The 27,402-nt window shown below is 33.7% G+C and overlaps 1 protein-coding gene across 1 annotated transcript in view; it reads left to right on the top strand.

The window, feature by feature from the left end:
* Window positions 1–27,402, top strand: part of LOC128983991 (uncharacterized) — a 41,233-nt gene that overhangs the window by 4,613 nt on the left and 9,218 nt on the right. The window contains exons 5-15 of the mRNA XM_054403273.1: window positions 1,668–1,864; window positions 2,820–2,997; window positions 5,321–5,505; window positions 8,187–8,322; window positions 9,449–9,596; window positions 10,829–10,995; window positions 15,492–15,547; window positions 18,414–18,674; window positions 21,444–21,599; window positions 22,066–22,486; window positions 22,831–23,019. Of these exons, the coding sequence (XP_054259248.1) occupies window positions 1,668–1,864; window positions 2,820–2,997; window positions 5,321–5,505; window positions 8,187–8,322; window positions 9,449–9,596; window positions 10,829–10,995; window positions 15,492–15,547; window positions 18,414–18,674; window positions 21,444–21,599; window positions 22,066–22,486; window positions 22,831–23,019 (2,094 nt within the window). The remainder of the gene's footprint in view (window positions 1–1,667; window positions 1,865–2,819; window positions 2,998–5,320; window positions 5,506–8,186; window positions 8,323–9,448; window positions 9,597–10,828; window positions 10,996–15,491; window positions 15,548–18,413; window positions 18,675–21,443; window positions 21,600–22,065; window positions 22,487–22,830; window positions 23,020–27,402) is intronic.

The following is a 27,402-nucleotide window of genomic DNA, read 5'->3' as shown; positions in this document are numbered from 1 at the left end:
TACAAAACTACTCTGAAACTGAAACCAGTGTGAACGTACGGTGTCCTAATGTGGGGACATAAATTATTTCAAACATAAATATCATCCAAAGATTTCAATTAAAAGTTTTAAGATTTATCCTTCAAGCTCCTTGGTATGTCAATAATAAAATTTAATAGTAAAATTCCAATGGCTGAAGAAAAAATAACAACATTTAGTGTAAAATTACCAAAAAAGTTGAAAATCATCCTAATCATCTGGCATTAAGCCTCTTGGACAATAGTACCGCTATATACAACAGACTGAAAAGAATTCATGTTTTAGACCTCAGCACACGCTTTGTTTAAATAATTTCATTTTATAGTGTTATTTTTTCCTTAATATTTTTAAGTTAGGTCTGACGATGGATAGAGATTAACTAAAGATTTATTAATTGTTCTCATATTTGCTGAGTGTTCAAAAAGCTGACCAAATTCAAATTGTAAATAAAATTGTGATACAAAAAAGTCTGATGGACTGTCAAGTAGCTATGGCAATTTAGCGAAAATGTAAATAAATGAGTTGCAACATAATGCTTGTAATTGTAACAAATCATCTACAGTACGATAGCAAATTACTGAATACAGTACAAAAATAAACGGTATCAGCAATCTGACACATACTTTCTCCCATTAGCTTGTCAACAACCTTTATCATGGGTAAGCGGTAGGAGTAACTGCGATTTTTTTCTACAAAATTATCACAGCTACTCCTAATTTGCAATAACTTTTGACCCGTAATTGTTACAGTAATGGAGTTTGCATTATTTTGTTTAGAATTATAAAGACCATAACACATAAATTTTAATCAAAACTAGGTTTTTCCTAAAATCAATTTTTCCATGAGTTTTTTTTTATGAGAAAATAACATAAGTTACAGTAACTTTTGAACCGTAATTGTTACGGAAATGGGATTTGTACCATTTTGTTCAGAATCGAAAGGACATACTAAATGTTTATCAAAATCGTTTGGGCTATTTCTGAGAAAATCTGATTTTTCGATGTTTTATGGGGTTTTATGGAAAAATCCCCATTAAAATCTAAATGAAAAATGGAAAAGAATCACCTGGATATACCATGGATAATATATCCTATAGCCTGGATATAGTACCTGGACCCCTACGTACCAAATTTAATCAAAATCGGACTACAGGTGTGGTCTGTAGTTCTGTACACATCCACACATACAGACACACACACATACATTACTACGCAAACAACTTTTTGGGGTTCAGGGGGGCCAAAAATGGATATATTCACTCAAAACTCAAACTCGTAAATTTAGACAAAAACAATACTTACTCCATATACTATGTATACAAAGGACATTATGTTATATTATTTTTGTATGAATGCTTTTGAGCATTGATTATATAATACACATAGGGCGTATGATTATTACTAAGCAATGGGGTGATTACGACCGCTCAAAAACATGAAGTCTTTTCCGCCAAACTATTGAACTATTGTCTGGAGGAAAGTCAAGAACGTTTTGTAGTTTTCGACGATGCACCGCCTGAATGGGGGAGTTTTCCTTAATTGATTACTTCAAAATGTCCACTACTTTCTGGGTAGCCCTCATAGATTCAGATGAGAGTTTCAATTCCATATAACTTGTTGGGTTTTAACTAGTTATCTGTTTGTGTGAAGGCTTGTTCAGAGCAGGCATCAGTCAGAGCGGCACAGCACTGTTTAGCTGGGCGTTCCATCCCCCGGAGGAGATCCGCAAGATGGTCGTCGCACTCGCCGTGCTATCAGGCTGTCCTTCCGACACCCAGGGATTGGTCGCTTGTCTCAGGGAGAAACCTGCCGCGGATCTGGTCCTTCTGTACACTGGACTATACAAGGTGAGGTCAGAGAAGAATCGAGGTTTTACTATGGTTTCATTTGATTGTCCATGCCTACTGTTTTTTGTTTTCTGTGAATAAGCAAATGTTTAGTAGTAATAAATAAACTTGACATGTTTTAGTTAGGCCACATTGCCAGAGTGACAGCAAAATTGGGTTTGTTTTACACTGTATCTCTCAATATCAAAGTTCTTGTTTGTATAGGGATACGAGTAGGTTATGTACATAGCATCACAGCGTCGCACACGTGCAATCTAACTTTTACAATTTCATAATGAAAATTCATTCATACAGTATTTCATTATGTCACGTTAGTTTATTTACTCAATTCGTTGATATTATTAAATTATAAAAAAATATTTTACTATATTTGAGCGCTTATGTAATTAAAATAGAAGCCTGGAAAGCCTCGAAGAAAAGTTCTGAGTTTAATTTGTATTATAATCCCTAGAATACAGCTGAAATAGTTGAAGTAGTATAAAGCAAAACAGTTTCATTTTATACCAGATCTTTTTTCGTAAATACAGTTTTAAAAGCTGTATTCTAACAAATTATAAATTCTCTTCTTAGTGGTAAATATTATTTAATGCAGATGAATTAACTACTGTATACCGGTCAAGTAAGTTAAATACAGTTTTATTAATATCATAATACACTATTTAATTAACTTTAAATTGCCTTCACTCACATTGAAAATACAAAATTAAATATTTCCATATTCATTGGTCAAGCTTAATTATGTTATACTATAGTCTGTTGTTGTAATGAGTAACCTATAATAAAGGTTAAAAACCTTCATTATAGGTTACTCATTACAACAACAGACTATAGTATAACATAATTAAGCCCTTATTATAACTTTATAAACCCTTTACATTTAAATGGTACCTACCATTATAACTTAACCTTCAAAATAACTCAATAATTAAACAAATCCCGTTTTCCGATGTTGCAGACTTTCATGTACTTCGACTTTGAGTTCTTCGTGACGGAGGTTATTCCTCTGATAGGAGGTGTGATAGAGCCGGAGTGTGTAGAGGACAGACTAATTACTGGTAATCCTTGGGATTTCAACACTACAACACCTTGGCTGGTGGGCGTTAACAGCAAGGAGGCCCTCATCGCCTTTACAGGTGAATCCAACAGAAATCACTAAAACTCTTGAAATTGTATATTTTACAAGTGCTGAAAAAGGAATTTTCCAGTGTACACGCGTATCCGAACATAGGAACAACAAATTTTACCTGAGACGCAAAACCAAATAAGCTATAAAGAGAATTTCACGTACGAGGTGAAGCCGACGAGAAAAATTGGAAAAATTGCCGGGAAATCAGCAAATGCCGGGTGATCAGTGTTATCAGACCGGGGGTTTATAGGGTAAAATTGGGGTTTATTATTTTTATCCTAAAAAATGTAAAATTTTCTGACTTATCTCCAAACCATTATAGAGAGCATAATAACAAATAATTTAGTGTTTATTGAAGTGTTTTGTACGGTTAATTATGTGAAAAATTAAAATAAATCATTAATTTGAAATTGCTACGTTATTTTTACAGAGGATAAGTAATCTGTTGTAATTTTTTGTTTATGAATAGGGTATAATTTGATCAAACTTGGCAAATTAATTTATTTTAAACTAATCTATTAATATTTTACTATAAAACACGCTTTATTAACCCCCTTGTAGCAGTAAACATAGGTTCCTGTTAAACCAATGTTTGTTAAATAGAGAATAAATATGACATTGTTATCGAGGCATTTTAGTGAAAATCAAAACAGGCAGATGAAAATTCGCTTACACTGCAGGCTTGCTACGGTGGGCTTACTTTTAGCATAGTGCGTGTTTGAAATTGCTCAAAATAATGTCTAAGATACCCGAGGATTGAAAAAAAGCTTCAGAGTTAACACTAAACACCTTCCACTAGGGCAATCATGGGAACGATATGGAGAATACAGATATACAGAAAGTTTACGGACTGGTGCAGAGTACAAAATAAATAATGTAAGGGGACGAATTGCTCATATTTATTTATCTGAAAAATATTTATTTGAAATAATCTTTAATTATAAAATTCTACTTTTTGGTCTAAAACTAAAAGAAGATGTGGATGTTTCAAAGCATCAATTAACTTATAAGGAGTGATTGTTATCAACGAAGAAAACGTCACAATAAACATCACCTTGAACTTTGCTATGGACAATTTTCATTTGTTTTGATATTAAAAATGTTAAAATGTTGATTGAGAAATTTAATAGTTTTAGTTTAACTGAGCTCTGTTATTCTGCATATGTGAATAAAAAACATCTTTATGAATGAAAAGTGTAATTCATAACTCGTACCGGAAGTGATTTTCTGGCACTTGCTCCATTAGTACCGTCCTCGGCTTCACCGCGTACTTAAAAATAACTATCACATGCTCGGATTCGTCTCGAACATAAAACTTGGTTTCCCTACAGTTACCTAACAATGTACATGTTCTCTCACTGATTTGAGAAAGCAAAGTGGCCAACTCGCTCATCAGTGAGACAATGTTAACATTGCCTCACTCTAATTACTTTGTCTCACTCCAGATTTGCAATGTGAAGGCACGAAATAGTGAGTGCGTAACATGCAGACAAGGTTGTATACGTTGGCAGCACTGGCTATAAATCAGCTGGTCAGCTGTTGTACTGTTGTATTTGTCACTTCACATTAAATGCTATATTAAAAGTTCACTTCTGTGTAAAAATATGTTACGTTTTTTCACCAATTTATTTGTTTTATGGTAACTGTAGGAAAAATATAATGTGCAACTCGAGTGCAAAGTACAATTGCCTCACTCGAGAAACCATTCCTCACTCGCCTTTGCTCACTTTGCTCACTATTTGCACAAATAACTATTTCCTACATTTATTTGGAGTTCAAATTAGGTAAACTTTTGAATTTGAATAACATGCCTTGTTCTATCCATTCTCAAAAAATATATCGCAAGGAATTATTAGCACATGTTGTGTTCAAACGAAAAACTAGTTAGGAGCAAGGAAAAAATAATTAAGAGTACGTGAAAATTTAGCGAATCACTTTCCCTTGCTTTGAGTTTGATCCAATAGTTAATGGATTCATGTTGGATAAAAGGATTTTTTTTTAATCAACTGTCATCGATAACCCGTCATCAGAAATTTAAGAGCCCGTGGTTCAGAGCCCTACGCAAATATAGAAGCGGTTATGGTCATACTTTTGAGTGCGAGCCTTCCTCCAGTACAACCATAGGTGCATGGCAGTAGATGGTCATGGAGAATTAACTGGACAATACAAACCTCCTGGACAATATGGATAATTCCGATTAAAATGCATGTTATGATCTAACTGAATAAATGTAATTATTCCAAATAGTTTAGTGATATTTGTACATTTAGAACTACGGTGCTTGAACATTGTAGTTTTATACAAGCCATGTTACACAAATACTGTTACAGTGGAGGAGAACGACAAGACAGACATTGGCTTCTTCTACATCAACTCTCTGTACGACTTTTATTTCCCCTTCGCCGTCAACTACGTCAACAGCAAAGCTAACGGAACCGCGGTTGGGTTTGCGGCGAGGGACTTCTACCTACACAACCTACCCATCAGTCGCCTGACACTGCCTGAGTTTATAGATGTAAGAGACAATAATCACCCGACCAATAACTACTGTAATTATGCAATTTAGGGATTATACAAGACATTTCCACTTCAATAATGTTAATTTATAAAAAAAGGTATTGGCAAAAGTCAATACTAGGTCTTTGGGTGATGAGCGTTTCAAAATCAATGAAACACTTCTGTCCTTAACTGTTTGGTCTCGTTATAGAGTGCCATCTTCATGCTGTAGATACGTCAACTGTGCGAAGTCATGTCACCCGAAGATGGCACTTTACACCTAGGCCCAACCGTTGGTCAAGAGAAATGTTAACCACGAATATAATTTTATTTGGCCGTACATGCCTATTCATTAATATATTGACAGTTTTGTGAATATACATAAGAAATAGTTTCAATAAGCATACGAAAAAGGATCAGTTTATCAATAACTATAAAAGTGACGTAGATTTTATGGCAACTTAGTATATTACATGGGATGAATAACGGTGTCAATATAATTATTTAAATAGGGATTCCACTCTAATCCATGGTCAAATCATTCATGCTTTAATTCATATTACAAACATGTTTACTTTCGGGTCAGTGACGTTATCTGTTTATGTTTACGACCCATAGAGTTCTGTTGTAATATCCATGGCTGAAATGTAACAAAAAAGTAGATAATGAAATAGGCAATTATTAGACCGTTTTATATACTTCACATACTTTTTGTTTTAAGATGCTAGATGGATCATTGGAAAAACGTTTTATTGATTTTGTGTAAACAACAAAACCATTAAAAATTGTTTTATTTTTATTTTTACATTACAATAAAGAATAATTATTATTTCAATCTGATTTGAATATTATGAAAATAAATGGCACGACTGGGCTTTGTTGATCAATGTTGATAGTTTATCTGTTTTCTATATTCGATTCTAAGAACTAATAATTTTTTCCAACCTCCTCTGTTTCAAAGTCTAGACAAAAGTTATAAAATTGACCGAAACTCATTTTACCTCCCTTTTATAATTGGTTGACAAATTCATTCAAACTAGTGTAGGTACATTTGAGTAATTGCAAAGTCTTACAACAGTTATTTTAAAACTAATAACAGTCATATTTAGAATGAGTTTAAAAGAGTCAACTCATTGATTACCGGTGTGTAACTCATTGAAATACCCACGATGTATTGGTATATAACAGTTCGATATAATCAACATTTCCTATAAATATTTTATCATATTTCATAAGCTGATATTGTTTTTTAGTGTTTTCTACAAATATTTCTTGACTTATAGCCGCATAAGGTTGTCCATGTTTATCTTTGTTATTGATAACGTAGCATGCGTGGTATCCCCCTTGCCGCCAGCAGTAAGTTTACAAATTTCATTTTTTTATAAATGAAATAAACGGTATCAGCATTCTGACACATACTTTCTCCCATAAGTTTGTCAACAACCTTTATCATGTGTAAGTGGTGAGAGTAAATATACGGAAATGGGATTTGTACCACTTTGTTCAGAATTTAAAGGACTATAACATGCTAAATTTTTATCAAAATCGCTCGGGCCGTTTTTGGGAAAATCCGATTTTTCTGTTATTTTATGGGGGTTTTAAGGGAAAATGACAGAATTTACAATAACCTTTGAACCGTAATTTTTACAGAAATGGGATTTGTACCATTTTGTTCAGAATATAAAGGACTATAACATACTAAATGTTTATCAAAATCGTTCTGGCCATTTTTGGGAAAATCATATTTTTCCGTTATTTTATGGGTTTTTATGGGAAAATCCCCATTAAAAATACAAATTTCTAAAAAATGAAAAACTATCGAAATTGTAAGGACCATAACATAAGTACTATGTTAAATCAAAGCCGGATTTTTGTCTAAAATCCTATTTTTTTGTTTTTTATGGGGTTTTATTGGAAAATAACATAATTTACCATAACTTTTGAACCGTAATTTTTACAGATATGGGATTTGTACCATTTTATTCAGAATTTAAAGGGCTACAACATACTAGATTTTTATCAAAATCGTTAGGGCCATTTTTGAGAAAATACGATTTTTCCTGTTTTTTATGGGTTTTTATGGGAAAATCCCCATTAAAAATGAAAATTTCAAAAAAATGAAAAAAACGCCTGGAGATACCATGGATTAGAACCTACATACCAAATTTCATCGAAATCGGACCACAGGTGTGGTCTCTAGCTCTGTACACATCCAGACACACAGACACACACACACACACACACACAGACATCACTTCGAAAACCACTTTTTTGGGTCCAGGGGGACCCAAAACGAATATATCCACTCAAAACTCAAACTCGAAAATTTTGACGAAAACAATACTTTCTCCATATACTATGGTATAGGGGGAGAAAGTAAAAAATTGGTTCTCATTACCTTAAAGAATTTCTGCATAACCTGTCTGCCACAATTTCATTTGTTGAATAGGCGTTCTTTTGGTTAGTGGAAATTCCATGTTTCCTACTAATATTGTAGCACTTCGGCTAACATCCTCGTCCATCGTTTGTAGGGATCTTTACCTTGTAGGCGTTCTTCATGATATAGACTAATAACGATAATAAACAAAATATCTCTATTTCTTCTACTTAGTGACGTTCCTATTTTTCCCACATCGTATACGATAGTGAGCATAAGTAATGTTTGGTATGCAAATAAATGCTTGTCTACGAATGTTTCAGTTATCATCAGATGCCATTTTCATCTATCCTACCTACGAAGCTGTGAAGAGAGCCAACAAAGAACAGACTTACGTCTACATATTTGATCACGTGGGACCATACGAATACTTCCCGGTACCACCAGATACGCGCATTGGCAAGTAAATATGAAATTCACATAACATTAGGCGTGTTTGTATATTGTACAGTATATACATGTCATAAAAGTGTTTATAAAGGTTCATTCGTGTATGTAAACAATACTTTATTGGCTATACAAATTAGGGTTGTAAAGGTTTATCTAAAATAAATATTTTATACACAATCTTCTAATTAGTTGTAAAGAATTATTTTTCTCTCTAGGCGATGACAGACTTAGCTTTAACTTACTATTTATAGTGTATGTATTGTATAGTTTTTAAATGTTAGTAGATGTTATTAGTGTAGTTGATAAATGTAGACTACGAGCAAAAAGGCTAAGCTAATATTTTAAAACAGCCCAAAAAAAAACTGTCTGAATAAAAAAGTAGCCCAACCTTTTGTAGGTTTTATGTACATTCTAAGACAATAAACTATAAAACTAAAATAAATAATAACTACCATCATCAGAATGTGAAACAGTAGATTACATTTGGTACTAATAATCCATTCTTCCACCGTCATCGAAAGCTGTTAGCAATATTGAATTTATTCTGTTACGCTGAAGTGAGCCAATAATTTCATTTCTGATTAAACATTCTGTTAAATATAGCTTAGCTTCTGAACAGTGTAAAAGTCGCTTATTATGAATAATCTGTATTTCCTTGAATTTTAGCTGTGATTTTTGACCTGATCAATGTTGTTAAAAATGCGAAGGATCGAGAGATTAGTTAGGGAGTTAGGTGTAGTTAAGGTCTATAGTCAAAGGTTTTGACAAAACACGTAAAATAGATGTTATAGTAAGGAGTACAGTATTTTACAGAGTTTTGTGGGCTATGTTTAAGACAAGAGTAAGCCGACTCCCAATGACTTACTTGAATCCTGAAAAAAGCTTTGTTTTATTTAAATACTACGGAGGATGGTTGATATTTTCGTAATAGAAACAAAAGTATTTTCTTATCATATCCATGCTCATCGGGCTGTGAAAAACTAGTTTCACAATTAAAGGACTATTCATTAATCTTAAGTTATGTTGACAACATAAAGCAAAAAAAGTGTTTGGAAAACAGCGGTTAAAAATAAAAACATTTGATTAATGTATACATTGTGTTGAAAGTAGGTTTGTAACCGTGTGCCCTGCCTAGGTGCGGCCCACGCGGATGATCTGTTCTACTTCTTCCCGCACCCTGCTATTCCCTTCCCTACTGTCGTGCCCGAGAACGACCCCCTGCCTAACGAACAGGAGCTCTCGAAGACACTGGTTAGGATGTACGCCAACTTTGCTACATGCCTGTGAGTAACACACACACACTAGTGTAATATAACATCTGTACACTATTGAAGATTATGAGAGCTATAAAATATCCCAATATTTACAAAAGCACGCAACTCTTGGAAGGTATATCTACAGGTAACATTACCGGAAGGCAGATTTCATAAATAAATTATTGTTAACATAAGAAAACTATGTAGAGAAACCTGGCCATCTGTGCGTATGGCCGAATCGTGATGTGAGGTTGTCATCGTTTGCCAGTTTTATCAATTTAAATATTCTCCAGCTTTTAGTGCCATTTAAAAATAAAATAAAATAAAATAGAAAATACGAGTATTTACGACTGTCTGGCATTCATTCAGTTCATTCCAAGGAAAATGATGATTTTGTTAACGCCAGAGACTCCATCTGAGTAACTTATTAAAAGCTAACTCTAATGAATATCTGATACAAAATTTTGAATGCTGCTAATGAGATACTAGTTACAACAGTAGTCTATAAGTAGTGTGTATACAATCTATTTTGATCAATAAAGTCAAGGAGAGGCGTATTATAGCGTTACTGGTTTAGGAAATACAACATGTTTTTATAGCCTTTATGGAACTAGTCTTGTAAATATTATATTGACCAGTTAGTAAAGTCATGCATAAAAAAACTGCCCTAAAATGTACACAGCTTATATTTAATTAGTAGGTTGACATTTGCAAGTAAAACATCAATTTATATGCAATTTGTATGCTTAAACTCCTTTAAGCAAATTTTGTCTACTTGTTTACTGACGTATATGTAATCTTACATTTTTAAGGTAATATTTTAGTGTAAATAAAATCAGGCAAATGAAAATTCACTTAATCTGCAAGTGCAATTTTTCAGTAACTGGGGAGAAATCATTACCCCGCACAGGCTTTGCCTATTAAGCTCCAGTTCATGTGTTGTTACAATGATGTATAACACTGAGTTTTATGTATTTTGATTTCACTTGGAATATCTGTTTGGATTTGATCTTGACTCCTTCTAAACTGCAACATCAATTTAAATGAAATCTGGAACACTGTTTGTACACATAGCTCTACTGTTATACTAATTATAATGTATAAAATAACTTCCATATTACGAGTAAATTATCAATTATGAGTGCGATTTAAATCCTTTGACAAACTAACATGAGAGAATGGGAGGATTTTCAGACCGGCTTATCTTCTCTCAACCGTATACCATAGTAAACTCTGAATGTGTGAATGTTTGTTACCAGAAATCCTACGCCAATGAAAACTTGCGAGATCCAGTGGAAGCCGTTTTTCCCAAACGAGACATATCTTCACATCAAACAATTCGGCTTTGAGATGAAACAGCCTTTCTTACCAGAACGAATGGAGTTCTGGAGCTCTCATGAATACCCATATAGAAATGACAACTATGGTAAGAAATATAGCCTTTTCTGTCGGTTGTTTAGAGAGTTTCGATGCTACAATGAAATGTATCAACACGCAGAAACGTTTCCTATCGACTTGTTTGCTGGAAATATGCATTATAATGGTATGGTTTTTCATTCATTAAATAAAAGCTTATAATGTATAGAAGTTATACAGATATGTAGTACTAAACTGATAACATCAACCTATAGCTTATGTTAACATTTTTTAGCCCAATAAATTGCTTTCAGTAAGCTTGTGTAATAATTCAGTGTGTATATTTTGGGATCATTTACATTAAATGTGATGTTTTTTTGTAACGCGAAAGGTTATATGGTAGATAGTAAGGAAGGTTATAATTGTTTTAAAATTGTTTACATGTTGTTTCAGTCTTTAAATCTTGAGATGAAATTAAGCTACAAAGTTTGTTTTCTAACTGGGAATAGGCTACGCAGTTTGTTTAATTCATATGGAAAGGGCGTTCACGAGAAACATTTTCAACTAAAGAAAAAATTAGCCATCCTTATATGATTAGCTAATTCAATCTTATGAACTAGTCTCTATGACTTTGACTTATGAATAGTTAGCAAGTTATTTATTTATAATGTCCTCATAGTATATGTATTCAAGGAAAATATAATATAGTTTGATAGTTACTTCGTTGATGGGCTAGAATGAAATCAAAGCTCACTAAACAATTAAGATTCCTTAATCAATATCTGTTATTTATTTTTATTTTAAACAAATTTTTTTATTGCAACGTTGGATGTAGTGTCCTGCATATTACAATGATTTCAGTTTGTAAATCTCTTCAGTTCATTAAAAACGAATTAAATATTTGTATGTTAAACGTTTTTGAAAAGTTTTTGTTAATAGAAACGCAGTACCAAAATTTTAATTAAATAATTGACAACTAACCGCGTTTTATACACATAAAACATTATAGTATTAAATTTATTTATTTTTATTTTTATTTTATTGTATGAATTTTATTTTTAGAAATGCCACGTTGTGTCAACGAGACTTTCCTAAACATCACAACGTTCCTGGAAGAGTTTAGCTTCAACTGAGGCATCTGCCTAGGCTCGTGTCTACAACTCCGGTGCGCAGAGGCCACGTGACCTGTCAAGTGCGAGCGCCTGACTATTAGTATCAGTAGAATGTAAATAATAATGTTTATGTTAAGTTAATTCATGTTTATCGCATTTTCATGTATATCACTTTATTTTAATTTGTGCCTTTTATCGTTCTGCTATTTGGAAAAAAATACTACACTGAAAAAAAGATGGTCAGAGCTATCATTCTCGATGATTGATAATACTGTATAACCCACAGGTATTCCATGTGATTTTATGAATATTATAATGCTCGATATTTGTATAATATACAATTTACAGTTTTAACCTACAAAACACCCTTATACAATGTTAACTTGTGTGGTTATGCATTTATACAGTGTGTTACACAACCGATGATGACCAATAGTAAATAAAACCTGCACATATCCCTAACACAACATACCTTGTGTGGCTATTTATTTGTACAGTGTATAATACACATAACCTAAAATGAACAACAGTAAACCCTACACAACTTAATACAGTAGAACCCCTCATAATTGATAGACCCCTCATGATTGATCATATACGGCCACCGTTTGTAAAAAAAATATATTTTTAGGTTAAAGTCAATATATAATGAACGTACAAATATTATGATTCCAGGTAACATAACTATTAGGTAATGGAGGTAGAAATGACAATAAATCTGACCTGAAGATCATTAGGACTTAAATGGTACATACATTTCTACTCAATTTCCTTATCCATGTTGTGAAATGCAAAATTAATTACTGTGCTGTACTAACCCCGCTTTGAAAATAATCAACCAACTGTTCAGAGGTTAGGTCCTACAAGCTCAACACATTATTTATTTTACTATGACACAGCAAATAAATGTATAAACAAACAGATAAATAGTGAGAACAATTGATTTTATGGACAGTTTATTTTATGATTTGAGCGGTCGCAAAGACACAACTTGCAACTAAACGTCTGTAAGATGTGAGAAAAACATTTTGATACTGTACAGTTTTCTTTGAGCTATGTTTTTGTTCAGTATAGACTACAAAAAATATATAATAAACACTAGTAAAATTATAATACAACTTCCCTCGAGCGGTTATGTATTTATAAAGTGTAGAATGTACAAAACCTTTATTGGACAATAGTAAAACCTGAACACATCCGTAATACAACAATCCTGTGTATTGTATAAACGTATAAATAACGTATAAATAATGTGTGATAATACCAACCAATGGTCTCTTAATCTTAGATTTTTTCAGGTTATGTATACAAAGCTGAATATTAACAAATCATCACACTGTTAATTCTTATGTGAATATTTTATTTTATTATTATAACCAAATAAACTATTTTAACTCTAGTTGTTTATAATATTGCATTTATTCCCTTTTCCAAACAATGTATTTTTATACCTTCAACTACTAATACATATAACAATCTCATACTAGAAATTTGCCAAAAAAACCAATGTCATGGAAATAATCCAAAAAAAAACTTAGATGCAATAATAGTTAAAAATTGTTTTTCCTGTAGACAATCAGCATGGAGTTTTTATGACAAGCCAATGGATTAATTGGAGCGGTAACCTGTCAGCTGTTGTTGATTTGTTGATCCACAGTGGCTTGAAACAAGTTGAACCACCGAAAATGAGGAATACCCAGCGATCACATCACCTCCTTCCACCATGACCTGAATACATGGGATCAGTCATGGGACAGATCTGCTGCCTATAGATAGACATTCGCTGAACAGTAGCAGCTAGCTGTGTGATAATACCAACCAATGGTCTCTGAATTTTAGATTTTTCTCCATTTCAATGTTTGCTATCATTTATTGTAGGAAGCTTTATTTTTCAAATCTCCGGAGACACTATTGAAAGCTATACAAACCCGGGAAGTTAGTCAATTTAGGCAAATTCAAGATATATTTTTGAAACCATGCTGTATACGAAGACTTTCCTGAAAATATTGCATAATATTTGGCCACAAATGAAAAAAGAAACTCATATGCAGACACACAAAGTTCCACCTAATGTAAATAACGTATAAATAATGAATGATAGAGGAAGGTCTATAGCATGGCCATAAAAAAGTCCAGACTGTGTGACATCATACTATGAAAACATAATATGAAGTCAAATCGAAAATTTAATAAATTTTCGTTAAATTTAATCTAGTACATACATAGATTAAAAATATTAAAATTAAAACAAACTTATACAAATAGTATGTCATAAAGTATAACGGGATACAGTATAAATAAAATATAGGAAAAACTGACATTAAAATACACAACTAATAAAAAAGACTAATTTTGCAGTTGTTTTGAAATCGAAGGAAAAAATGTATACTGTCTCCACTGTTCTGAGGAAAATGTTGTGCATTGCGAGTGCTGAAATATACCGTCCAAAGGAAGTCTGCAGAGCTGCAAATTGTGGCCAGGTTTAAGAGTATTGCTTAAACCTTTATGATTCAAGGAGTGGAAAAATAAAAAAGTTAATGTAAATCACTAAGTCGAGTAAAACTCGAGACTCGGCACGAGGGATACTTCGTGTATCCTGTTCGGTGTTTTAATAGTAGGCCTACACGTGTTAAATGTTCGTTTGTGTTATGTGTTCGATTTTAAACTCTGACGTGACCATATGTGTCGAAGAATGAAGATTTTAATCTTCAAGTTCAGGATCTGAAGATGGCAATATATCTGTCGAAACGCGCGTAATCATACTGGATTAACAAAACCCACAAGGCAGTCAGTCTGCAGGTACTGTAACCGGTACAATATTATGAAGAAGAGGTGATGTCTGTCTGTCTATTTGTACGGGATAAACTCATACTGAGCCGATTGTACTTAAATTTCACCATTATACTGTACAGCTACAGTATCAACTATCTAGGATCAGTTGAGAGATATTCCCGCTTCACTTACATTTTGTAGTTTTTTTTGTGTAAAGTGGAGTAGTGAAATTGTTGTGGACAATGGTAGTACGCAGATTCCTTTGGTTACTAGGTAAGTGTGTAATTATTTTAAGTGTTTTTGGTGTTTTAATTACTAATAGTTATCAAATTTTAAAATTTTTTAGCAGTGACATTTTCGTATAATTTTACCTTTTGCTTACTCTGAACTCGAGATGATGAGCTGCAGGGATAATAGAATAATTTGGGCAAAAATCTATATTTTGATACTTCAATGTCAACTAATTTATTTGTTGCTTTACGATAGTATTATATCGTAAGATTATTTTTTGCTAACTGATTTTAAATGTATGTAGTTTTTTTATACAAAGCATTTTTTACTTTATCCAAAATATTTAATCTATTGGGTAAACGTGATATTCCCTTTCTTTAAGTTAAGGTACTAAAGATGTTTCAGCCTTATGTCGTAATTGAGCCCTAACGACCTTTTGGCGTGATGGCAGCTGTGCGTTTTGAAACTACAGCTCTATCCCATCATAGCGCCCTGAACCAAGAACAGGTTCTGCCTTTGACCAATTGAATATTCAAACCAATATTTTTAACGATTTTGGCAGATTTCCGTAATTTCTTCATCAAACTTGCACCAAGTAGAATGCATATAAATGTCTGAGAGATAAATAATAATAATTTTGCTTAGGTGAAATGTTTGTGGCTCTACATAAATGTTTCAACCATGATAATTCAAAACCATGTTAATTCCATTATTTTCAGAGATTGGAAATAAATTTAAGTAGAACCAAAGGCATATCATTCATCGATAACTTACGAATCGTCACTCTTCAGCACACATAGCTAAAAAAAACGTTCTGTGTGTCTTTCGTATTTTCTTTAGCTATGAAAATATTTTGTAAAATCCACTTTTTAATCAGAGGAGTAAACATAGGTTCACGCAGATTTTATGTATTTTTTGTTTATAATTGGCATATTGAGCACAAGATTTAACATGTCTTTAATGCTAATTAGTTAAGTGTTTATGCATTCGAACGTTCAGATGTAAGTACTGTCATGCAAAGAACAGGCAATCGCTACTTTGTAATCGGATTGCGATTTCCCAAAATGTATCTGGATATTTGAAACCTTAAGTAACAGAGTATAAACGATTACTTTGTGTATCGGCTTTGAAATACTACTCGAATTAGAAAATATACAAATATTTAAATATAAAATACCACTTAGTTTTACAACGCGATTACAAAATTGCCAAGTACCTACCAAGAATATTAGAACAGTAATATTTCTGTCACTTACCTATGTTTATTTCTTACTAAGGAACGAGGTAACGAGTAAAGAGTATCGTCGTATTTGTGTCAGGTGGTTATTTCTAAATCTAGCACTGTTCGGACGGTTGGTTAACTGTTGCATAGTTAAGCAAATCAAAATAGTATTTTCGTCATTTGTACATACAAATACAGGGTGGGGCAATGAGAACGCCACAATTTGTTACAGCTGTTAGTTGTTGCAACAATGAATGATCAGCTGTGCTTATTACATCAATTAAACTATGCCATTTTAGTAAATATTATGCCTGAGGCTATTAACACTGAGATTTTGATTTGGGAACCTATTTTTAAAATACAGATTCTTGTGCAAAAACCCAGAGATTGTTTGGACCACATTACATCCTTGGTCAACATGGCGCTGTTCCAGATTGCAAAACAATGGTGAACTGGGTAAAATTATTATGATAAACGCTTAAACCTTAAAAATAATCGGTGGGTGCCGCAAAACTCTTTCTACAACAGCAAATGTTGAAAGAGTGCGAGTCACAGTAACTCAAAGTCCAAAGAGATTTGCCAGGAAGCTTTTGTTGCTGAAAGCTTTACGTTATGGCTCTTTTTTTTGGGGGGGGGGGGGTTATTCTAATAAGCTACTTGAAGTTCGAGGTTTTTCAAAGTTACCCCACGGATTAGCTTGAACCGAAGCTAAGACTTTTCCAAAAACTAAACTGATTCTTGAAGAAATGCTGGAGGAGTATTTGATTGAGTTTTCAAGTGACTAAAAAGAAATGTCAAGTAGGACAAAGACGTCACTTTCAGGATTTTGTTTTTAAAATTACTTTGTTAAGTTAAAATTACAAAAGATAATCTGTGTTTTGATGTGCTATTTATATCCATAGGGTGAATATTAATGAATTTGTACTGCTTATAAATTGGGGCGCTTTCATTGCCCAATCCTGTATATTTAATTTCATTTTATAAATTTCTCTAAAGATTTGTTTTATCGATTAATTTTATGTATGCCATAATAATGAAGCATGCAAATTCACAATTTATTATCGTTAGAGCTTAATGTGTCATAAATTATGCAAGAAAATAAATAACTGGCTAAACTTGTCTTGATGCTCCGGTGCTCAGAATGCCGTAACCAACAACCCTGCGCTCACAACAAATATGAACCGTTAGATATAGACACAAGTTGTACGTTTCTAATTTTAGATTATAAAAAGTGATTCAGTGATCACTAAATAGGCCTATGTTAAGGCCTTATATAGGAGGCTATGTTAAGCAATGATGCGATATTTTAGCCAATTTGTTTATTGGTTAAAACATCAAACGACCAAATCCAGGTTTACATTCCGTAGACATGCAGAGTTGTGGTTTTGTTACCATATGTTCTGCAACCGATCTTTTTCCGTTAATTCACTACCACTTTTTTTTATTATTGCAATTCCGTTTATTCATTACTAGAATTCATAATCAGCAAGTTGGGTTGGTTAGGTTAGTTTAGAATAGTTTAGTTTTTTAATTGATATATTCATAGAGTAGGCTCACTGTTAAAAATATCGTCATTGCTATAAAGAAATTAGCGTTAAGTAAATTAACGGAAAAGAACCCTGCAAAACTTCCTTAAAGCTAGGCCTATGCCATTGAGACTTTTAGGTTTCTTACCGTTGATAGTACAATTGCATAACTACAAAATTAATACGCCACACAGAAGTGTAATTAACACCAAAGTTGAACTGGTTATGCGTTTCATTTGCTATGTTGCTTCTGACTGAATTACTATTATACTAGACTGGATTTGTTTTTAGTGACTCCTTTGAAACAAAGAAATTTTGCTATTTCCTTGATATCCACAAACTATGAATAAATGAAACTACATATCAATGCCTAATTATTCATATCCTTCGAATGTCAAAACATCGTGTATGGCTGAACCTGTGTTTTGAGTTTGAGTTATGTTTGTATTAGCGTTAGTACTGAATAGTTTAAGATAACAAAATTCAAATGTTAAACTAGGTCCAAATAGACTTGATACTATTTAATAGAATACCAGTCGATTATCTGCGTGATAGTATTGAATAAAATTAAAACTGCAAGAAAAGCAAGAAACTATAGGTTTACAGCTGAGATCATAAATAACAGCCGTCGCAGTCGGGTGATAGTGGTGAGTGTGTGGAGATACCACAACAGTCAGTGATGATGTACCGGTGTTCTAGCACCCTAGTGGTGCTGCTATGTGGCATGTGGGGGGCGTCTGCCTTCTTCGCCATGGACTCGCCCCGAGTGGAGGTCGCAGGAGGGAAACTCAGAGGCAAGTTTGTGCTTACCAAGGAGAACAAGCGGATCAGGGCCTTCATGGGGATACCGTACGCGAAACCGCCTGTCGCGGAGTTAAGATTCAAGGTGAGACGACTAAATTGGCTGTTGAAATGTTCACGATTTTTATCAGAGTAAAACGAATAATTTAATCTTAATGTATATCATGGCAAAAAAAACTAAAAAAAATATTTAATAGCTAGGAGCGATGCATTGGTTTAATTGATACCTAACAATAATTTATGTAAATATTTGGGACATTAACACGCAGTTGTAGGATATATATAAATATTTGACGAAATTGCAAACCATGCTGATACTACCGACAATTTCATATATAACAGTTTAATACAACTATTATTTGTAAAAACAAACCTTTCTCAAACTTATCTGGCTAGTAACAATTGTTTGATTCTATAAGTAACAATTAGTTTTCTATTTTTTAGAATAGGTAGTAGCTATTTGTATATTAAATTACTGTTTTCCATGTTAACCTGAGTGTTTACTTGACAAACCCGTAAATATCTCTGAACAAAACCGTTACGTTCAAAACAAAATGGTTCAAATGGATATTTACGCAGTTAGATGTTTCAAATCAAAGTCACATTCAAGAAAACATCTCAGTGAGTGAGAACTATTGGATTGTTCAATAGAAATAGATTGTCTTCGACTATCTTTTTCGTTTATTTACCTCCTTGTACGTAATATTCATAACGACGTATCTAACCTTTAACTTATGTTCGTATTTATACTGAATAGTATGTATATGTGCAGAGGAAAAAAACCTCTACAGTAAAAAAACCTACCAGAATGCTCTGTAAGTAATAGGAAATCATGGAACAACGCATGGCCTTCATTAATAGAGGATGAAGAGAACAATATTAATTCACAACATTACAAGATATATTTTAGTAGACATGTTATTCTGAGTATTTATTGTCGAAAAAAGTGGTAGAAAATTCAATTATTTGTATCATTAGTAAACCCCACACCACTGCATAGCGTAAATAATTGTACTGTTTGGGTTAATGCTATGTCCTCTTGAGCTCATTACGAATATACTGTACGTCAGAACTCAAGGGATTGGTTATATACATGGAACGTGTTTGTTAATATAATTCTTAATGCTTCATGTGATTGCTGGATAAGCCAAAAGAAAACTGGCATTTTCTGACATCGTCCATACACCAGCTCTGCTATCTACAAATACCGTATTTATTCTACAGCAACATGAGGAATTTAACCTAAGTCAACATTTATATTTCCTCCTAGGATGCCTTATAGAGAAACTGTTCAAACAAATGTTTATAAGAATAAGTAACATGGGTACAAACAATAGTCATATCACAGTTGTATTGCATTGGATAGTCAACTTTCAAAGGTGAAAAAACTTATAAAAAGTAACTTATAATCTCCTGCAAACAATTGAAGTTACATTCATACAACTTTCACTAAAACGATAAACCGAGCTGGAAGGAAGAGTAGTCTTTGATCACAGCAAAGTCATTTGAGTAAGTAGCTACACCCTTTGTCAGACATATCAGTCTTCTCCTTTACAGAACATGCAGATATTCTGTTTCAATTTCAAAGCACCAAAGATCATCTGAGTCTGCTGATTGTTTGATGTTTTTAGCATCAAGGCAAACATCACTCCCAACTGCTGAGCTCTAAAGCAAGAGTTACGGAGAATATCCAGGATTGTAGAACTTGGTTTGATGCTGAAAAAATGTTGATAGTACCCATAAAAATACAGTTTTACAGGCTTCGTACTAAGTTATAGCACCTTTAATTTTAACCATGAGGGCTTAAACCAATCAAACAAGGACATAAATCAAACCTTGGCGGAAATTGTAAATTCTAAATTTTTTAATGTAGGTTTTTCTTAATGTTCATATACACCATATACATACACGTTAAAATGAGGGTTATAGGTTAGATGCGCCACTTTTATGTTGATGTACATGTTAGTTTGATACTACGCTATGTTCCTCTTAATCTTTAGCTAAATTGGTAAGTTTTTGTGATGGAGATATACCGTAGAATTTAATGTATTTAATGACCTTGAGCATGTTAGTGTATTTTTATATTTTTTTAAATATACGAGTACTAACATATTATAATTTTTAGTTTTTGACAGAGACTAAGTAAGTTTAGAGCAAAGATGATCGTGTCACATACTTATGTAAATTAAAATCTCCAGAGTTGTACACCATGGTGAAGTATTAGAGGTGAAACATCTACCCTCACAAGATAACTAACTAATATCGTTGCTAACATAAAAGAGTGATGATTGGTTTATATTCTGTTTAAATATAGTTCTAGTGTCAAGTATTATACTTCATTTTAGTAGCTTTCAATATTTTTCCTAGCACAATATTGGTTCGGTTGTCAAATGTTGCTGGTATCGTCAATCAATTTTCTGGTTGTTTAAACTGTTAAAATATGTTATAGAGATTTTTAATATTTAATTAGGTTTAAGCCAAAGTCATGGGGAATCGTTTTTCTGTTCGCCCTTATTGTTTTACTGAGTTAAATATTTCCTGCAGTACTATCCTGATAGTTAGGCCAAAATCGTTGGCAAAAATGTGGTTAGTAGTTGACATTGTATGAACTATTAATTATCAGCTGTGTCTGAGGAATATGTCAGACCTATTTACTAACAAGACTACAAGATCGCGCCACTCACCCCACACTCATCTCCAAACATACTTGACTTAAAATACCTACTTTCGTATGGCTGCCATTTCTAAGTAAAGTAAGTAGGCTATGTAATCTTCGTGTTTGCCAATGTCGTTATGTAAACAGTGATGAGGCACCATGTATTATTTTAATCATTGACTGGTGAATCCATCACAGAGCCCGGAGCCGTCTGAGCCATGGGAGGGTGAGCGGTGGGCGTTGGACATCCCCTCACCATGTATACAGGCGGAACGCAGACATGGGGAGCCCATCGGCAAGGAGGACTGCCTGTACCTCAACGTTTTCACTCCGGAGAGCGTGGAGAAGCGCATAGTAAGTAAACCTTATCATAGATCAAACCTAAATAATTAGTGTTTTTAACTTAAATCGGTAAGGAAATCTTGAATTTTCAATTATTATTACTTCGAGTACCAGTAAGTTATTAGCTAGGATCTGAAAAAAGAAAACCTTATTTATTGACCTAGATGGTTACTTTAATTCATTATATAGACAATACAGATAATGAGTGAAGTCTTAGTAGTAGTTAAAGTACCAAGAGGGTATGCTACTTTTATGTAGCTCTGGGTATTTTATAGTAAGTGAACATTATATTGCTCACTAATACTTACTTGCTTAAGTCAAGCTTACCATAATTCTACAAATGCATTCGCAATACTAGAGAACCTTGGAATCCTTAAAGAACATTACCGGGCACACAAAAAATGAGCATAAACACAGTATATCACAGTTGATCTGTCTTTCAGCAATCAAACTTTTAAAACTGAAATTTCCATTACAGATGGCGCACATGAATCTAACGGTATCAAAGAACTCAACAAATTCAAACACTACAAGCGTGGAGTCTGCAAAAGCCACTCTAAAAAGTAAAAAAGACAACGAGACCATGAGCAACGACATTCTCGATAATACCGTGAATGGGGCTGTCCTAGCTGGTGCAAATACGACGGTAGCTTCTGGCAACGCTACAGTGGGAAATGTCACTGTAGGTAACGCTACAGCAAACAACGCTACTCTTGGAAACTCAACCACCAACGGCAACGGAACAAACAAAGAGCCTGCTCCCAGGATGTGCCTCCCTGTGATGGTGTTCTTCCACGGAGGAGGATTCGAGACAGGATCATCAGGACCATTCACTCACGAGTACCTCCTGGACGCGGACATCATCCTGGTCACTGTACAGTACCGTCTGGGACTTCTAGGTGAGAGTAGTGTTGGCGATTGATCACGGAAAACATAGCTTGGAGAAACGTTTAATTGCTTGTGGACAATTCAAAAAAATCAAACAAAAACCACTTCAAGGCACGGAAAACATTATATAGCAGTCGTACTGCGGAAGAGTTGGCTGATGTTGAAAGTTACAAGCTTGAATCACGAATAGTATGAAGTTAGTTTGTCTGTATATTGTGTGTACTTAAACATGTTAAAATGTTCAAAAAAATGATTTAAAATCAGGTATCTGATAACTTATATTTCATCTTTAGTAAAATTATATACTTTTAAACATTATAAGAGAAGTATACTGACAATGCCTAACATTTGGCAGGATTCCTGTCAACCGGAGACACGGTGTTGCCTGGAAACCTCGGGTTGAAGGACCAGCGGTTGGCGCTCCAGTGGGTCAGAGAGAACATAGAGAAGTTCGGAGGATGCCCAGACCAGGTGACCATAGTAGGTGACGGCGCAGGCGGAGCCAGCGTCCACTACCACGTGCTCTTCGCACAACCCAAGAACGGTAAATTGTCAGACCAAGAAAATATACGAGCTTTGCACGTGAATACAATTACTAGGCCTATTATATATGCATTGCCACTCAAGAAACTGTCAAATTTAGTAAATTCAAATGAATAACTTTGTAACATTAAACTTTCACATTTTTCTCTGTTTGGAAAATATTGATATTACATTTTGACTAAAGGAGTTAAATGTTTTAGTTAGGACATACTTCTAAAAATGTATTTAAATCTGTAAAAGATAACCTAAGTTATACACCTATGTCAACCCATTTCGACTAAAATTTCAATCATTGTTGTGAATTTAAGCAAGTTAATAGGTATTTTTGTGAAGATTTTAATTCTGTATTTTTTTCTGTGGTCTGACTTTCTTTTTTCGGTTAAGTTCTCTTTTTATATTCAGATAAGACCTATTTATGGTAAAATCATTACTTCTTATGAATAATCTAAGGAACCTCAATTTTATATCAAATCAATACACATTGGAATAAATTAAAGACACAACTATGAAAATGGCTTACTTTGTACAGCACATTTGAAAATAATTGGTTAGGCCATAACATTATAAAAACATAAACATTTTTAGTATTCTAATATACAAAAAACTTTTTACTATAAAACAAAATCGGTTCCGAGTCTAGGGGTTGCCGTGCCGGTGTCCTGTAAATCGCCACCAGTGACATTCGCTACCAGTGACAATCGCAGCCAGTCCGGTCCGTTCTTGGAAAGAGGGTTCGTGGGTGTTGTGTGGTGGGGGGGGGGGGGGGGGGGGGTTGTCGAGACGGTGTCATACTATGATCACGGCTACTTCATAGTTAGTACCACAATTATATAGCTAGTTCCGATCCAAAGGAAAGTTAGCGATAAGTTCGAAGGACAGTCGATTGCAATAGTTAACGTCACAATGTATATTGATGTATTCGTTCTCTACGCTCACTCACCTTTTGGTTGCAAATTAGCTGTTGTCATAATTTAAAGAAATAATAGTGCTGCACCCAGTCGGTTAACCTTTTAACTTTTTAATGCTATTGAACATCTCAGAATCAAATTGTTTAGTTGAACCATCTGTTAAGATTCTTTAATTCCATTTAAATATAAGTACTCATAAGGTTAACATGGGAAACTCTAGACCCACTGGGGCGGAGCCCTTTTGACGGATCTGCACCAAACTTCACACAAACCATCCTTGAATAATGCTTAATAATGCCTGAAAGTTTCATTACAATCTGTAGAGCGGTTTCGGAGTCCATAACGTTCAAATATATATATATATATATATATATATACACAAACTTCCTCGTTTATAAATATAGATTGTCTGGTGGATCAGCTGTTTCGTGTCAAATAAATGAATATCAAAGATTTGTGATTTTAAATATTATAGTACAGTTTTGTAAATCAGGGTAACTTATTATCAACAAAATTTTTACTACGGTATTCCCAGCATTAAAATAAAGTAGTACAAGTTGCTATACCCGTGCTTTTCAACGCGGGAAGAAAATATGACCTAGAGAGCTATTAAAGTAATTATGATGTGTGTTTTAAAATACGGCAACTCTATGATTTAGTTTAAAAATATAAACTGATTTAAAAGTGTAAACCTACTTACTTTCAAACCCCTACTTTTTATGTTAATAGATCCAAAAGAATATGACAACATACCTTAGTGTTTTTTAAATTTATGACAACAGCTAATTTGCAACCAAAAGATGAGTGAGCGCAGCGAACGATTTCCAACCTGAAGGTGAGTGAGCGTAGCGAACGAACTTCAACCAGGACGTGATTGAGCCATGCGAATAATTATGAAGTTAAGCGGGGCAAAGCCCGCGGGTACAGCTAGTGTAGCTATATAAATTCCAAAATGAAACTTTGAGCAATACTGTACAAAACGTATACAACCTTTCTTTAAAACAAAACTTAACCCTCCTAAATCAACATAAAGCGTCACAAACATATTTTTCGAGTGAATAAACAAACACCAGATCATTGTACTGTCCAGCTGTTTCATTAACTAAATTAAATTAAATTATGTAAACTTTGGAAGCATGCCAGGCGTAGCCCTTTGGAAATCAGCCTCTGGGGCAGAGCCCTTAGGAAATTCGTCCATATAAATACTTTTCGGCAAATCTACACACTCCAAGCTTCATTTTGATGTGCCATATGCCTATATTTATATTTGGTAAATGGCCTTAACCGTTTACATAGAGTTTGATTGTATCACTTTAAATAACATAATAGATGGTCCTGTATGGGTACACTGTAAGGTCCCCAAAAATAATTAAACTTTAGTATACATTAACAGCCATAATACACACCAATTTCTTATGTAGTAGACTTTGACTATTTTCAACTAAAAAACATATGTTTCTATATAAAAATTATCTCCCATGTTATCCTTATGGAGAAAAAACTGATTTTAAGGGCCTCTGACGCCCTTACCAACGACTTTATAAAAAATCTAATACCGTTAGGCACAACTACACATTTTAACCTTTATTTTGAGACCTCAAACGTGAAAATCGGGCGAATAATAACAGAGGAGTTCGATTAACAAATACCCCCGCCGCAGCAAACCTGCCGACTAAGCGAATTTCCATTTGTCTGAATTGATTTTCAGTTAAATATATTTTAATAACATTAGGTTTAACGAGTACCTAGGTTTGCTGCTACAAGGAAACTAATAAAGTGTGTTTTTGAGTAAAATATTGATAGCTTAGTACAAAATAAATAAATTTGCCAAGTTTGATCAAAATATATTCATAAACAAGCAAACTACAACATTTGACAATATTCTCCATAAGAATAACATGGGAATTTTAAATTTACAATTTTTTTAATTTTCTCCGTTACTAATAATCGAACAAAAATACTTTTACATACTAAGTTATTTGTTTTTTTAAGCTCTTTAAAAAGGTCTAAAGAAAAAATTGGGAAATTTTGTGTTTTGAGGGTCAAAAGTGAGAAAAACCAATTTTTACCCCATAAAACCCCCCGTAAAGCCCCGTTCCCATGGTCCGATCGTGCTGGTTCGCGAACTCATTCAAGTTTATCCCGCTTTACACCTTTAAACCAAATTTCATCAAAATCTGACAAAAATTACTCAAGTTATCGCGTTCACGGACGTATATATATATATATATATATATATATGTCTATATATATATATACATATATATATATATATGTCTATATATATATATATACATATATATAAAATTTGAACGAATAGTGTTTTTGGCCTCTGGGGACATCAAAATGAAAAAGTAAATCGGTCCCGGGTCTAGGTCTTACCGTGCCACCTACGGTAATAGCTACTTCCCTATAGGGAAATTCGCTAAAAACGGCTTAGCCTATATTAAACATATATAGATAGATTTGGTTTGGGAAATACCGTGGCTCTACTGCATAATTGGTCCTAAAACATTCGCTAGGTTCGTTCCTCCGATTATGGAATGCGCTATGATGAAATGCTCTGTTAACTTATACACTAGCCTGCCTATGTTCTCAAAAAGATCATAAGCTTGAGATTAACTCATTGCAATGCATCAACGGAATGGATAGATCAACATTAAAATTGTCCTGTGGCATTATATTCTGCTATGATAATAATAAGTGTGTTATTCCCAATAGGGTAGTATGTGAAGGGAGGGGAGTAAGGTATGCCATCACGTAGTGGTGAGGGTGGTGACTCACGGCCGCAGGTAGAGACTGGTAGCGATTGTCGCAAAATTTGAGTTGGCAGCGATTGTCAGTGGTGGCGATTAACAGGTATTCGCCGTGCCACCTAAGACAATAGCTTCTTTCCTATATTCTGTAAAAGCTACAGAGCACATGAATCTGTAACTCGATCACAACTTCGAGTTGTGAATCATACTTGGGTTCAGGTTTACAATCACTTAAACCTGGAACGTCACGAAGAACAACCTAGTACTACCTACTAATTCAGCAAAGGCTATAAAATGAGATTCAATGCAACAGAACTAGCCAAAATACAAAGTGACGGAGTTAAAATTGTAAAAAGGAAAGCTGTTCAGATAAATAGCTATTCTTTATATTTAAAGTTATATGCAATAAAAGTATAATGAAAAATAATTAATATAACACGATCTTCCAACAAAATATATTTACTTTTGTAATGTACAAGATTAACATTTACAAGACGGTAAAATAATATAAAATGTGTTACAATAGTGATCGATTCCGACCAGTTAATTGGTCATCATCAGGCCTGGGAGACGCCACTCGTCTAGGTGGACGATAATACAAAACACAAAACAGATTATTTAGAAATGTATACACATTTTTATAGGTTACCATGTAAGTAGTTGTGTTTCGTTCAATGAATGGTTGAATGTGTGTATATAACTTGAAACATATCTGGGTTC

Source organism: Macrosteles quadrilineatus, unplaced genomic scaffold, assembly GCF_028750875.1.
Source record: "Macrosteles quadrilineatus isolate MER2022 unplaced genomic scaffold, UCM_ALF_1.0 Scaffold_2__2_contigs__length_208266976, whole genome shotgun sequence".
Taxonomy (NCBI): Eukaryota; Metazoa; Arthropoda; class Insecta; order Hemiptera; family Cicadellidae; genus Macrosteles; species Macrosteles quadrilineatus.
Note: the sequence above shows the minus strand (reverse complement) of the source record. Positions and strands in the feature narration are given on the sequence as shown.